Source organism: Myotis davidii, unplaced genomic scaffold (assembly GCF_000327345.1).
Source record: "Myotis davidii unplaced genomic scaffold, ASM32734v1 scaffold330, whole genome shotgun sequence".
NCBI classification, from domain to species: domain Eukaryota; kingdom Metazoa; phylum Chordata; class Mammalia; order Chiroptera; family Vespertilionidae; genus Myotis; species Myotis davidii.
Window position 1 is genome coordinate 3,804,150 of NW_006283770.1, and position 13,893 is coordinate 3,818,042.

Here is a 13,893-nt window from a genome sequence, read left to right on the forward strand (position 1 = left end):
GGGTCCCTAAGCCTGGCCGGAAATCAGGGCCAATCAGGTTCCCCGCCTCCCCGCCGCCTCCTTCCCTAGCTCCCTCAGCCCCGCTGCTGCCGCCCCCTGATAGTCAGCACCCATCATAGCGAGCCATCGAACTTCCGGTCTCCCGGTCAAACTCCTGAGGGGACACTTTGCATATTACATATAGATAGATAGATGATAGATAGATAGATAGATAGATAGATAGATAGATAGATAGATAGATATATAATTTGTATATATATGTATTTGTTTTTCTTAGGCATTTAAGGGAGAAGAAGGGAAATGTCTGCTCCAGGATCTGATTAGGATCATGTGTTGTAATAAATTGTCCAGATATAAGAGTTTTAAGAAAAAGATACTGAGGCAGATGGACTGGGTGTGTTTTATGGCAATAGATTTTTAAAATACTGTGATTTTAGAAGATGAAGGCATTCAAAAACAGTTTATGGATAAACTAATTTAAATAGTGAAGTTCCTTTTTGTGATTTTTCAAATGTATATATGTAATTCATATATATTTACTTACAAAAATTACAGTATTGTAAATAGATTATTAAATTCTACTTTTACTGTACAGCTAAGTGATTTTGACTGTTAAGCCAAAGAGTACAAGTGCTGTAGTGTCCCCTCTTTTGCAATAGGGTGGTTGAATCCAAAGATAACCAAGAAGAACAGAAACAGGTGTGCTTACCAGAGAGCAGCCTGACACCATGGGAAGTGTGGTTTGTTGGCAAAGAAAAAGAAGAACGTGGCCGCCTGCAACAGAAAGCTCTGGAGGTAAAATTAGACAGCATTCTCTTCATTTAATCCATGAGCTCCAGAAGTAGAGCTGCTGTTGCAATGAAAATGTTAATATTATCCCTCAAAACAAAGTGTCTACATTTGTTGGTGTCAATAACGCGTATTGTATGTAGAATTAACACATAGTCATTTTAAGAACATTTGGAAAATAGAGCTAAGCATAATTTAAAAAATTAAAATTTTCTCTAATCTCACTACCTGAAGATAACCACTGTTAACATTAAGGTGTATAGCTTTCCAGATTTTCTTCCATATAATTTAAAAAATAAATATGTGCAAGTGTATATATACAGATACATACAGTGGAGCTTCACCATATCTACATTTAACTAAGTAAATTCAACTGCATATACTTGGTAAAATTTTTAGGAAAGGAGATCAACAAAAATTGAAACAGAGATAAGAATCTACCCACATGTTACTCAGAGCTTGTGCCCTAGAGTGAGTTTGTGCTGAGAGATTGGAATCTGCTGGGCTTGCGGGAGGTTTTCAGCTTCTCCGTGCTTCCCTGCCTTGCTTGTGGATATTTCTGTATTTGTGATTTTCTGTCTGAACTCTCACCTCCAAGCTGAAATAATAGTTTGAGCTACATTTTCACATGAATCCCTCATTCTTTGAACTCTTACTGTTTGCTCTTTAGAACCTAGCAGCCAAATATATTTGGATAATTTGGTATTTTCCGTATCTGGACTCATTATCTAAATTCTCCCTTTCCCCACAGAAAATAAGTATATTTGAGTGGTGAGGGATACTTCTCCTTTTTAATGAACTAGGAGCAAACACTTTTGTAATGTGCTTTTTTCTACTGGTTACATTTATTAATATATTTCAATATCATTAAGTATTTCTACAATGTCATTTTTATTTTTTTTTATTTTTTACAATGTCATTTTTAAATGGCTGGCTAAGATTATTAAAATATACTTAAAATGTATTGAATATATATTAGGTATAGTTAATGGATTCACTATTGTTGGATATTTAAGTTTATTAGTAATCATGTTGTCATAAAAATTCTTAGAACTAAAACTTCGCCCTCCATGATCTTCCTTGGAATAAATTTTCCACAACAGTTTTGAAACTCAGGAGGCTTGTTATGATTTAAATGATTGTAGAAATCAATACCTTCTGCACTTTCCCTATTCATGATGCTTTGTATTCTAAACTACAGATTTATGCCTGGAAAAGTGCACAGTAATATTTGTTTCCTCTTAGAAGGCCACAAAGTCTGAGAAAGAACCTGTGGTTTGATGTAAGGCAGGCCTATTTAAATTTATGCTTCAGTCAATTTTCTTATCTGTACAATAAGGATAAAGTAATATGTGTCACAGAATTTTTGTGAGGATTAAACGAGACAAAGTATAAAAATGGCTGGTGTTATTTTATTGTTATTGATATTATTATTATTCACAGCCTCACTAAAGCTTTTTCACTTATTTTCAGCATTAGTTTGTATTATTAAGACCACAGACCCTCCATTACTTAGTTCAGTAGTTTTCAAAATATTTGTTCATGATGAGAAATCTACTTTGCTTCATGTCACACACACATACATATTTGAAACAATATCTTAATTTTTGCAAAACCTGGTAGCCTATTATATTCTTGAAAAAAAAATTATTTTTTTTTTTACTGATTTTTAGAGAGAGAGGAAAGAAAAGAGAGGGAAAGAAACATTGATGTGAGAGCAAAACATCCATCAAGCCTGCAATCCAGGCATGTGCACTGACCGGGAATCAACCAGGAACCTTTCAGTATATAGAACAACACTCAGTCAACTGAGCCACATCTGCCAAGGCCTTATTTTGGGGTTGTTTTAAAGGCCTGTTATAACCCATTCAGTTGGTTTTAGAGTCAGTTTGGAAAACACTGCTCTAGTGAGTCAGTGGTAAAGTGGAGTTTAGTTTATGATATTTATGTTTATCTCTAGCCTCATTAGAAGTCACTTGTTACATTAGGAAAAGGAGTCTCCCTGGCCGGTGTGGCTCAGTGGTTAAGCGTCAATCCATGAACCAAAAGTTCACTGGTTCAATTCCCAGTCAGGGGGCGTGGAAGAGGCAGCCAATTGATGTTTCTCTCTCATGGATGTTTCTCTCTATTACTTTCCCTTCCTCTCTCTCATTAAAATCAATAAAAACATATTTAACAAAAAAGAACCTGAAGGTCATTTTTAGAGTCAGCATACAGTGAAAGAAATGAAATTCATAAGGGAGCCTGGGCTTTGGGGTCACACAGAACAAGGCTGAAATTTTAGCCTTGCCATTCTAACTCTGTGGCTTCAGAAAATTACTTAACTTCTCTGAGCCTCATTCTCTTCATCTGCAAGCCAAATGTTAGAGAGTCAATAGTAGAGTGTTTAAAAGTGTAAATTCTTGAGCCGTCCTTGGATTCAAAACTTGGACCTTGGGCAAACTCTTACCGTCTCTTTCCACCTAGATTTCTTTACCAGTGAAAGGGGAAAAACCGTTTTTACTTGATTGTGTTATGAGGACTCCGTGAACATCAAGGAATGGCCTACTACCCAGGAAGCATTCAGTAAAAGTTAGTTGTTATTTTGTGTTAAAGGAGATAATAAACTACTGAAGATTTGTTTTGAGAGCAGACTAAAATAATGAATATAAAATCCCTCCCACAGTGATTAAGCATGTATGAGTATAATTGGTTGAAAGATGAAAACCTTTTCATGTATTTAGTAATGGCATTTCTTATATCTTATAACATCTACATCATTACTTAGTTCTAAAGCAATTAAAATATTTTAGCATGAATCTTATTGTATCAGTCATGCCAGTAATATAACTCATGGGCCAACTCCTCACTTTCTTACAAGCTTATTTTGAGCTATTGTGGTATTCATGTTCTTTTCATGCCTTTCTCTTTGTTTTATTTTGTAAGTTATGCTTTCCTTATTTTTTGTTCTTATTTATTGCTTTCTCTAATTTGTTTATAAATCATATCATTAAAAGTACAATTTGTATAAGGAACAATTCATCTCAGATCCTTGTTAAACATGAGGGCCAGAAAGTAACTTTGCCAAGGTTTTTAGTTAGTGGCTAAGATGGGATTGGATCATAGTTTTTGACTTCCAATTTAGTGTTTTTTCCACAATACTAAGATGTATTTTAGAAATAAATGGGTCAGACTTAGTATTTAATTTTGAACTTACCCTGGCTTTCTTATTGTTTTTCTTAATAACTTCAAGGAAAATTTAAAGGATAGTTGGTTATTAAAAAGAACATACCTTCTTGTATATTTGATTTCAGTAACAGACATTTAGGTTTGTTTCAGACATCTCTATAAGATTGAGTTAAGAAATTATTTTAACCCATCAAAATTACCCACTTAAAAAGTTTAAAAAAAATTAAACTTTGTTAAGATGATAAATATGACAAGTGTTGAATATCAGTATTATAAAAAACTAACATTGGTTTTGTAGATCATATAAATTTTATTTAAATTTTTAATTACATAAAAAAATTCTTTTAACAGACTGCCCTGAATTCTCTATGGCCTTTGTTAATTCTGATTTTTAACATTTGCTTTAGCATTTTAGTACAATCTGTTCTAAATTATAGAAATTGTCTAGTTTGTGAATAATGTGAGGGCTTTTCCCCAGTTTGCCTTTGGCCATTTCATTCATCAGCCCTTAGTGAATAGGGTGGGACACAGAGTTTTTGAAACTCAAAACTGTTAGTTTTTGTGATTGTTACCTTCAGTGGTAAACTCCGGTCTTTGAAAGTTGACAAAAGCTATTGAAATAAAAATGCTGTTTAGGATACTCTTTGCATTTTGGTTTTCTATAATCAAGCGTTTACTCTGTGGGAAAATAGCTGTAATCCTGTTGCGATTCAGTGGTGTACCAGAAGACGACCTAGGGGCCTTGACAGAGAAGGCTCCAGCCATGTCCAGAGGAGGCTTGCTTGGTGGGGACAGATGGAGGCATTCAGGGTGGGAATGCTGGGAGCGAGCTGCAGGAGAGAGCGCTCTGTCTCCGGGTGTGATGTGTATTGTGGGGGTGGGGGGAGCAAAGTACTTTAGCAGATATCCTGAGATCAGAGCACTGTCTGGGTCTGGGGTAGTATTTTCTACATACTTTTTGACCCTTCCTTTATCTTTAACTCTTATGTCAACATTAACTAAAATTTGTGAGCCATAAAATAGGAACACAAAGTCTGATTTTTCTTTCTGATTTTTGAGTTTACTTTTATGAAGAACCTTAAAAGGGTACATAAATATAATCAATCACTCTTGTATATTTAAATGATTACTTTTCTTGAAAATAAAATAAAATTGAGGACTATATAGGGAAATTTGGATATATGATTGTTAGATCTGTTCATAGCCTGTCATAAACACACACACACACACACACACACACACACACACACGTACGTGCGTGACAGACATACATGTTTCCCCCTTTTTATTTCCTGGCTCAAGTTCAGTCATTTCCCTTACAACTCATATACTGTGACAGTCTCCTAGTCAGTCTCCCTCAGAATACTTCTGACCCTTGTAATGCAGTTTTTAGCCTTTATCATTGAGTTCTAAGTCATCCATTTGCCATGTATTCTGGCTTCATAGTGTTCAGTTTACTCTCTTGTCTCAAAAGACCTTTTCCCACCTAGTTACCACACACCAACCCATCACCCCCAATCTCTCTTTTCTAGTCAAGTCAATTCCTCTGTTCCTCTTATGGTGCTCATATTTGACCACTCTGGCCTACAATGTTTCTCTTCTCCTCTTCCCTTCCGTTCTTTTCCCTTTTCTAAACTTAATACACAATACCTCACAATGTAGCACTCAATTCTTGGGTGTATATAGGAGATTAGTTCAAAGACTTCCGGAATTTCATCCCTGTGTCTCAGTGCATGCTATCTTTATAGTAGGCACGCAATTAAAAAAAAAAGTATTAAGTGAATAATCAAGGTATAGCAGCTGCAGAGGTAATGAAGAATGTTTTTAAAACCAAGATGGCTGTTTTACTCTGGAGGCTGTCAGGAGTGTGATGTTTAAAAGTTGGAAATGAGTGAGGGCCATTCTTTTCTATGCAGTGGAATTATAGGATGCTGGGACATGGAAGACAGGTTTCCTGTGCATCAGTTGTTCTAAAGTGCAAACCATATTTTCTTGGTGTCGAGTTTTATCTTCATGTCATGTAACACACTGGGACTGTCTGAGAGTTGCAAACTTGTCCTTTCCACTCCCACTCATGCTCAGGTAGATACGTCTTTGGGAAAGGGAGGGAGGAAGGGAGGAGTGAGGTCCAGTGGAAGATACATAAAAGTATCCGATTAGTAGTATCTAAGGAGAGAGAAGAAAAATAACTAATAATTATGGTAGTAGAGTCCTAGGAGTCTAGTTTGAACAACATTCTCAACTAATGCAGTAATTTAACTGATGAGTGACAGACTGGTGGCACTGAGCTTGTAGTTTTATTTGGCCATACTTTCCACATTCTTTCTTCTGAGGAAATGCCCAAACGTGTAGATTCCAGTGACAGCAAGGCCTATGGGATATGAATGTGGTTTTGTGTTACACTCCAGCAGCTATAAAATGAGTGAGGAAAAACCTTGATTTTTTTTTTCCCTAAAGAAAATGGAATGCCTTCTGTATGACTGAATTAAAATTTTAAATTTAGGGATTATTTAATTCCTATTCTTTATCTTCCTCAAGAATCTGGAAGCTTTTTATAACTGTAAAAAAAGTTGCAATTCCCTTGAGCTTCTGCCAAGAGTGTACAGTGATGCCAAAATTTATGTGTGGGAAAGTTGATTTCAATGAGGGTAATTTAGCTGAAGTTTAGTCTAAGAAACTAGTGTTTTGCTGCCAAGCAATTATTTGCATTTCTAAAAAATGACTTATACTTTTTACCAATGTTTTCTTTTCATCATAGACTAGTTACTTAAGTAAGTTATTGTTACTAATGGTGTATTTTCTATAAAGGAAACTATGTCCTTGTTTAATTTGGTTAACCTCAGCCTTTTAAAAAATATGTGATTTGAGTACTTCTATTATGAAGTTGCCTTTTGTTTGAATAAAATTCACAGGAATTAACTCAACAGCTAGAAAAAATAAAAGAAAAGGAAGAACGTGAAAAAAGAAAGATAATTGCTGAAGAAAAACACAAGGAATGGGTTCAGAAAAAGAATGAACAGGTGAGGAGAAAAATTGCACACATACATCCTGACATCTCTTTTGCTAAGTGTTCTTTCTATGACTCCTCATTGCCTAGGTTTTTCTTACTTTCTCTTAGATTCTTTCTTCTCTGACCTGATTTTTTTCTTACCCTCATGGACATTTATGAAGTTCCTGTCTTCTGCCCTTTGCTCTCTGCTTCTCTCCCTTTTCCCGCATGTGGCCTCCAGGTAATCATGAAGTCTCTACCTCTAACACCTGACCTCCTGGGGTCTTGGATTTCCGACTGTATGGTTGTTTCCAACTCTGAGCCTGAAAATCTAAAACAATCCATTTTTGCCCATTTTCCTTGGATAGAACCATTCTCCTAACTGCTCGATTACTGCTATTCGTATTGCTGTCATCTCAGCCACCTGGGCATAATCAGAATTCCGTCATTTGTCGTCATCCCTTCCTTTCCTTTACAGTCACTCCTGTTGTGATCTCTTCCAGTCTGGTCTCATTACATCATTCAACTTGTGGTGTTTGTTTGTTTATTTTCCCATATTGGAATGTAAGCTCCGTAAGGGCATTGATTTTTCCAGCCTGGCCAGTTAAAGACCTTCTTCTCTCTGCCTTTGGTGCCATGTCTTCTTCTGCCTGTAGGTTTTTTTTTAATTTGTTTGTTTGTTTGTTTTATAGCAAAGGTGGAAATTTATTGAAGAAATGCTGTCGATTCTTACTGGTGTTCATTTGGGAGTATACCCAGGATTTGTATAGCCAGTCTTCTTGGAGTATTAGTTTTACTGGAAAATTTTGAGAGGAAAAAAATTTTTTTTTCGGTAAAGCAAGCACAGATACTTAATGGGAAAGAACATAAGTTTTATATGATTTTTAAGATACACAATAGATTTCAGAGAACTTTTGAGCTTTGGACTATACTGTCCAGGCCCCAGAGATGTGTTCATGAGAAATGCTAAGGACATTTTCTTCTGTTTCTCACTTCATTTTTTTATGATATTTTATCAGCTTGGAATCTCATTATATTCTCCACCTTACCTTTCCCTTCATTATCCACCTCAAAGCATTTCCTCTTATAGGAAGCATTCGCTGATCACATGCTAGAAACTCTTTCCTTCCTGAATCCTGTTCACATTTATCACTTTGTCTGGTATACCTTGTATTATTATATATTTTATTGCTATTTTGTATGGTGTACATATCTTCATTTTCTTTGCAATTTCAAGAATTAAGGGTAGAATTAATGTTTATATTTTTAATTCATCACAATATCTAATATGCTTTACAATACAGTAGACTTGTTGGAATGAATAAATGAACAAATGAATGAATGGTATTATCTTCCTTTTAATTTTAATACATTCTTGTATTGGATCACAAGTTAAAAATTTTGTAAATACTTGTCAGTTTATCATCTTGTGAATATATAGAATGATACTGCTTTTTAAATTATAATACAATTTTAAGAATATAGTTAAATATTTAAATTGTAGGGCAAAGTTTTAAATTTTTAACCCTAAATTTTTGTCCTTAAATATTGTTATAAAGCCCAGTGATATTAGTAGAATACCTACTAAATCATTTAAGCAATTTGAAGATGACGTAGCTTTCTTCCTCCAGGTATAGTAAGAAGGAAATTGGCTAGACATATGTGTGTTTTAGCCATAAATGTATTTGTTCTTTACTTCAGAAGTATATCTTGATTATAATTAATTTAGCATAGAAGTATATCTTGATTATAATTAATTTAGCATCATTCCATAATACAACAAGAAAGAGTTCCTTGTGAATCAATGCCAAAATCAAAACAAGTCTATATGACCATTACCAGGCTTTGGGTGATACTTTTTTGAAATAACTGAAAAATAAAAGAGTTTTACGTGTATACAATAATAGCATGCTCTCTCCTCTAAAAGCTTCTCTTATCTTCTAACTCCATTAAGCTCATTTTACCATGCCAATCAAACATAGTTGTTGTTTGTCTAAGAATGTAAGATACTGCTGAGAGATGATATATTCTCTGTGTTAATTAGTGGCAGTAGATCTAATCCAATTATTTGAGAAAAATTTTTTCTTCTGGAGGGAAATGGCATGCCCTGACATCAATCACTAATTATTGAAAGCAGGATTCCCCAAGGTTGGGAATAGTTCACAAAAGAACCCTGAGAAATTGAGTTTACTTATTCTGCAGAAGTCTTGTGCATGTTAAGAAATAACTGATTACTCAAATTTCTTTTTCCTTTAAAACCTATCAGATTTCTTATTTCAGTCTTAGTTACATTTACCTCTGTTTGTAAAGACTGCTCTCCTGGTTCTTCTCTTTCTGTCTGGCATCTAGCTTTTTCCTCCTCTGTTTACATTTCATGGTGTGTGGTCCTCCGCAGCCTCCAGCCTCATTCACATTTTAGCTGGATCTGTGGCCTTATTTTCTCTAAGTCATTTCACTGTGTTCTATCAAAAAACCAGACGAAAGGGATTTATGTATCCATTAGCAAAGCTAGTTTCTTATACTATGACTGTAAATTGTTAAATCTGTTTCAAATAAATGGCTTATCTCATCTGGTACTCTTGCATTTATGTTGCCATACTAATTCGTTCTTTCAGATTTGTTTTTTTGCAGTATGTTATCACATATTTTGTATAAGGGTCTTTACCTTCCTTGTTTCAAAAGTTATGTAAAAGTGAAATTATTTTTTATTTTCTAAAACATGAAACTGATCTTTTTAATGTAAAAAATTAAATTAACTTGGGTCAACAAAGCGCATGATTGGTAACACTGTTATCTGTGTACCTTCATGCATTCTACACTTTTACTATGTGTCAGGTACTATTGAAGGAACCAGAGTAGGAATTCAGAAACCTTAGCCAGTTGTTTTGTTAGTTTCCTTCAGTTTCAAGAAGCAAAGGTTCTCGCAGGGCACCATCTTTACAAAGGGAAGATTTATTGTTGTGCTCTATGTGAAATAGAACTGGAATGCCAGAAAAGCTGAAGCCACTTAGTGGCTGCCTCTCTCTCAGCACCTCCCTGCATGCAGGCTGTGCTCTCCTTGTGCTAACTGAAGGTATTCCATTCTCTCTCCTCTAGTTTAATCCTATGGAGAGCCTGTCTGGTGTGTTAAAATCAACTTCTTTGAGCTATAATTTATGTACAGTAAAATATACCGATTTGAAGTTTGACAAACACGTTCCCGTATAACCAGCAGCACAGTCAAGACACAGGACATTTCCCTCACTCAGTGGTTCTCAACCTTCCTAATGCTGCGACCCTTTAACACAGTTCCTCATGTTGTGGTGACCCCCAACCATAAAAGTATTTTCGTTGCTACTTCATAACTGTAACTTTGCTACTATTATGAATCGTAATATAAATATCTGATATGCTATATGTGTTTTCCGATGGTCGCGACCCACAGGTTGAGAACCGCTGACTCAGCTAGTTCCCTTGCGCATCTTTGTGTTCGGCTCCTGCTCCCCACCCCCAACCGGCCCAGCTCCAAGGAAGCCATTAGTCTGCTTTCTGTCCCTGCAGATTAGATTTGCCTTTTCTAGAATTTTATATAAATGGGATCATAGAAGGTATACTCTTTTGTTTTTAAAATTCCCTGTTCTATGTATTAAGATCATTCCTTTTTATTGCTGAGTAGTATTCTCCTCTATGGAATACCACAAATAGTTTATCCATTCACTCGTTGATGTACAATTGGTTTGTTTCTGGTTTGAGGTATTATGAATAAAATTCTATGACAACTTATGTGCAAGTCTTTTTGTAGACATTTGTTTTCATTTATCTTGGGTAAATGCCTAGGAACTGAATTGCTGGGTTGTGTGGTAAGTGTGTGTTTAACTTTATAAGAAATTGCCAAACTGTTTTTTAAAGTGCTTGTATCATTTTACATTCCCACCGCTATTGTATGAAAATCCCAATTGCATCACATCCTTGCCAAACATTACATTGTCAGTCTGTTTCATTTTAAATCATTTCAGTCAATATGCAGTGGTACGTCATTGTCATTTAATTTTCACTTCCCTGAGATCCAATGATATTTAGCATCTTTTTATAAGCTTATTTATTGTGTTAGCCTACTAGGGCTGCCATAACAAAACACCACAGGCTGAGTATGAAACAACAGAAATTTATTTCCTTAGAGTTTGTGGTACAAAAGCAGCCATGGACAATAAATATGTAAATAAATGGATGTAGCCACATTTCAATAAAACTTTATATAAAAATATAGGTGATAGGTCACAGATGGACCGTATTTGGCCTTCAGGCCGTAGTTTGCTAACTTCTGGTCTTACGTAGAATTACATAGCCAAAGATTTGTCTGTATGTGCCCCTATAGCAATATTTAATGGGCCAAATGTTATTTGTTCTCTGTAACTCTCTGTAACTCACTAATGGTGAAGATTAATCCAAGTATTCATATTGTCAAACTGTCCAAGAATGTGTACATTTGTGGCTCCGATTTTAGAGGGTAAACATCCATTAAAAAATAAACATTCAGGGCAATCTAACAGGTTGTAATTTCTGTTCACTAATTTATTCAAATCTTTATTGAGCATGTACTGTTTACTCAGCACTATCTTAAGCTCTGAGTATACTTTGGTGAACAAGATCTTTATTACTGCCATAATGAATCTTACAGCTGAGTTGGTAAAGGAAAATTGACCAGGTAATTGCAGGTATGTTATGTATTTTCACAAGTCGCGTTGTGTCAACTACTATATTACCACCTATTTTAAGAAATAAGACAAATTTAGATTACTGTAGATAACACTCCATCCTCATATGAGAATAATTACAAACATTCCAATTAAAATTCCTTTACTTTTACTTAAGAAAAGGAAAGAAAGGGAACAAAAAGTTACTAAAGAAATGGAAGCAAAAGCAGCAAAGGAACTGGAGAAAGAGCATTTGCAAGAAAAAGCAAAAGAAAAATATCAAGAATGGTTAAAGAAAAAAAATGCTGAAGAATGTGAGAAGAAGAAGAAAGAAAAGGTATTTAAAGTAACCAGTTAGAATACATTACGTTGGTGTTTATATGTATTGTATAAAAAGTTTCTAATAGAAAATTGGCACTATCTTAGCATAAAATAAATACATGAAGCTATCCCTACTTATTATACTATGCTTATGCTTCAGAAATGATTATGCATTGTGGTTTTCTTAGGTTGAGAAATGTTAATAAGCCTATTGATATTTTTTCAGTTAGGTTCAAACTTTTTATCATTGTTAATGCCAAATTTTGGTGGTGCTTTTATTACATTATTGTAAATTACTATTCTATTTTAAAACAGCAAATTGCTTTTTTCTTCTTGGGTTTGAAGTCTTCATACCATATCCCTGATCATGTTTAATTTTGCTCTCAAATTAGAGAAATATGATTTATTATTTATCATCAGTAAGCCATTGGGGTGGGAAGCTGCTGGGGAAAAGTCAGTACAATATTTAGTTACAGAATATCCCTGGAGATTCTTTGGTCTTGTCATTTTAAGGAAAAAGAAAAACAACGTCAAGCTGAATTACAGGAAAAGAAAGAAATAGCAGAAAGAAAGTTTAAGGAATGGTTGGAAAATTCAAAAAATAAACCTCGTCCAGCTGCAAAAAGCTATGGTTATGCCAATGGAAAACTTACAGGTTGGTTTTTATGTTATGTGGCTTATATAAATATGACTTGCAGAAGTAAATATTATACATTATGTTTTCTCTTGACAGAAATAGAAATGTGTAAAAATCATTTTTCTTTCAAATCACTATTTTCTGGAAGATTATATTATAATACACCATGTACCTGTGGAATACTACAAATTTATTGTCATTCTCTATAAATTAGATATATTTAACAGGCAATAGTTGCAAAACTGCTGATGAAAAAGAAGGATCTCTTGACCTTTGAGACAGCATGGAGGGACCTGGAGAGTATTGTGCTAAGTGAAATAAGCCAGTCTGAGAAATACAAGTATCACATGATCTCACTCATATGAGGAATCTAGTGAACAAAGTAAATTGATGAACATAATCCAGAAACATAGGACCATGGAACAGACTACTGAATCTCAGAGGGGAAGGGTGGGGGTGGGTGGGAAGAGATTAATCAAAGAATTTATATGCATACAGTGGGGCCTTGACTTACAAGTGTCCCAACTAACGAGTTTTTCGAGATACGAGCCGTCTCTCGGCCGATTTTTCGCTTTGAGTTGCGAGCTAAAATTCGGATTATGAGCCAGCTTCAGATACCCCACCGCTAGTTGGCGCAGCGAACGTCACAGTGAATGCCACAACATCAGCCCAGCATTCAATTCATTGTAATGGTGTAAATTGATTTGACATACGAGTAATTTGAGTTACGAGCTCCGTCACGGAACGAATTAAACTCATAAGTCAAGGCCCCACTGTATATGCATTACCCATGGACACAGACAATAGTGTGGTGAAGACCTGGGGCAGGGGGCAGGTGCGGACTAGAAGGTGTCAATGAGGGGAAAAGGGAGACATATGTAATATTTTCAACAATAAATTTTTAAAAAAGAAGTTACATTTTCATATGTTTTTTGGATTATAAAGCCTTTAACGGAACATTTTTAAGGGGTGATTTTTCGTCCCCTTCTTCTAACCCTTTCTGAGGAGAGCTCCCAATGCTTTGACACATTCCTTCTGCAGGCGGAGTACTAGGCAGCACTTGAAGCAGACTCAGAACCGGTTGGCCTTTAGGCTGGTCTGATTACAAATGGTGGGGCATGTTTTTCTTTGTGCTTCATGTTGGAAGCTCATACCTTGCTGACAGCTGCCTTCACTTGTTTAAGTGATTTATTATTAAAAATACCCCCATTCTGTTTTGTTCACACAATAGAACATATTCCAGACTTTGTTTTGACCATCTTGGTGAAGTGTGTGTTGACATATCTGTGCAGGCAGAGTGGGTTGCCAGTGTCTGA

General features: G+C 35.3%; 1 protein-coding gene across 1 annotated transcript in view; it reads left to right on the forward strand.

Annotated features, from left to right (window-relative positions):
* The window catches only part of CCDC34 (coiled-coil domain containing 34), a 22,726-nt gene that overhangs the window by 6,873 nt on the left and 1,960 nt on the right, over positions 1-13,893 (forward strand). Inside the window, exons 4-7 of the mRNA XM_006753993.2 lie at positions 660-795; positions 6,870-6,977; positions 11,798-11,956; positions 12,454-12,595. Coding sequence (XP_006754056.1) covers positions 660-795; positions 6,870-6,977; positions 11,798-11,956; positions 12,454-12,595 — 545 coding nt within the window. The remainder of the gene's footprint in view (positions 1-659; positions 796-6,869; positions 6,978-11,797; positions 11,957-12,453; positions 12,596-13,893) is intronic.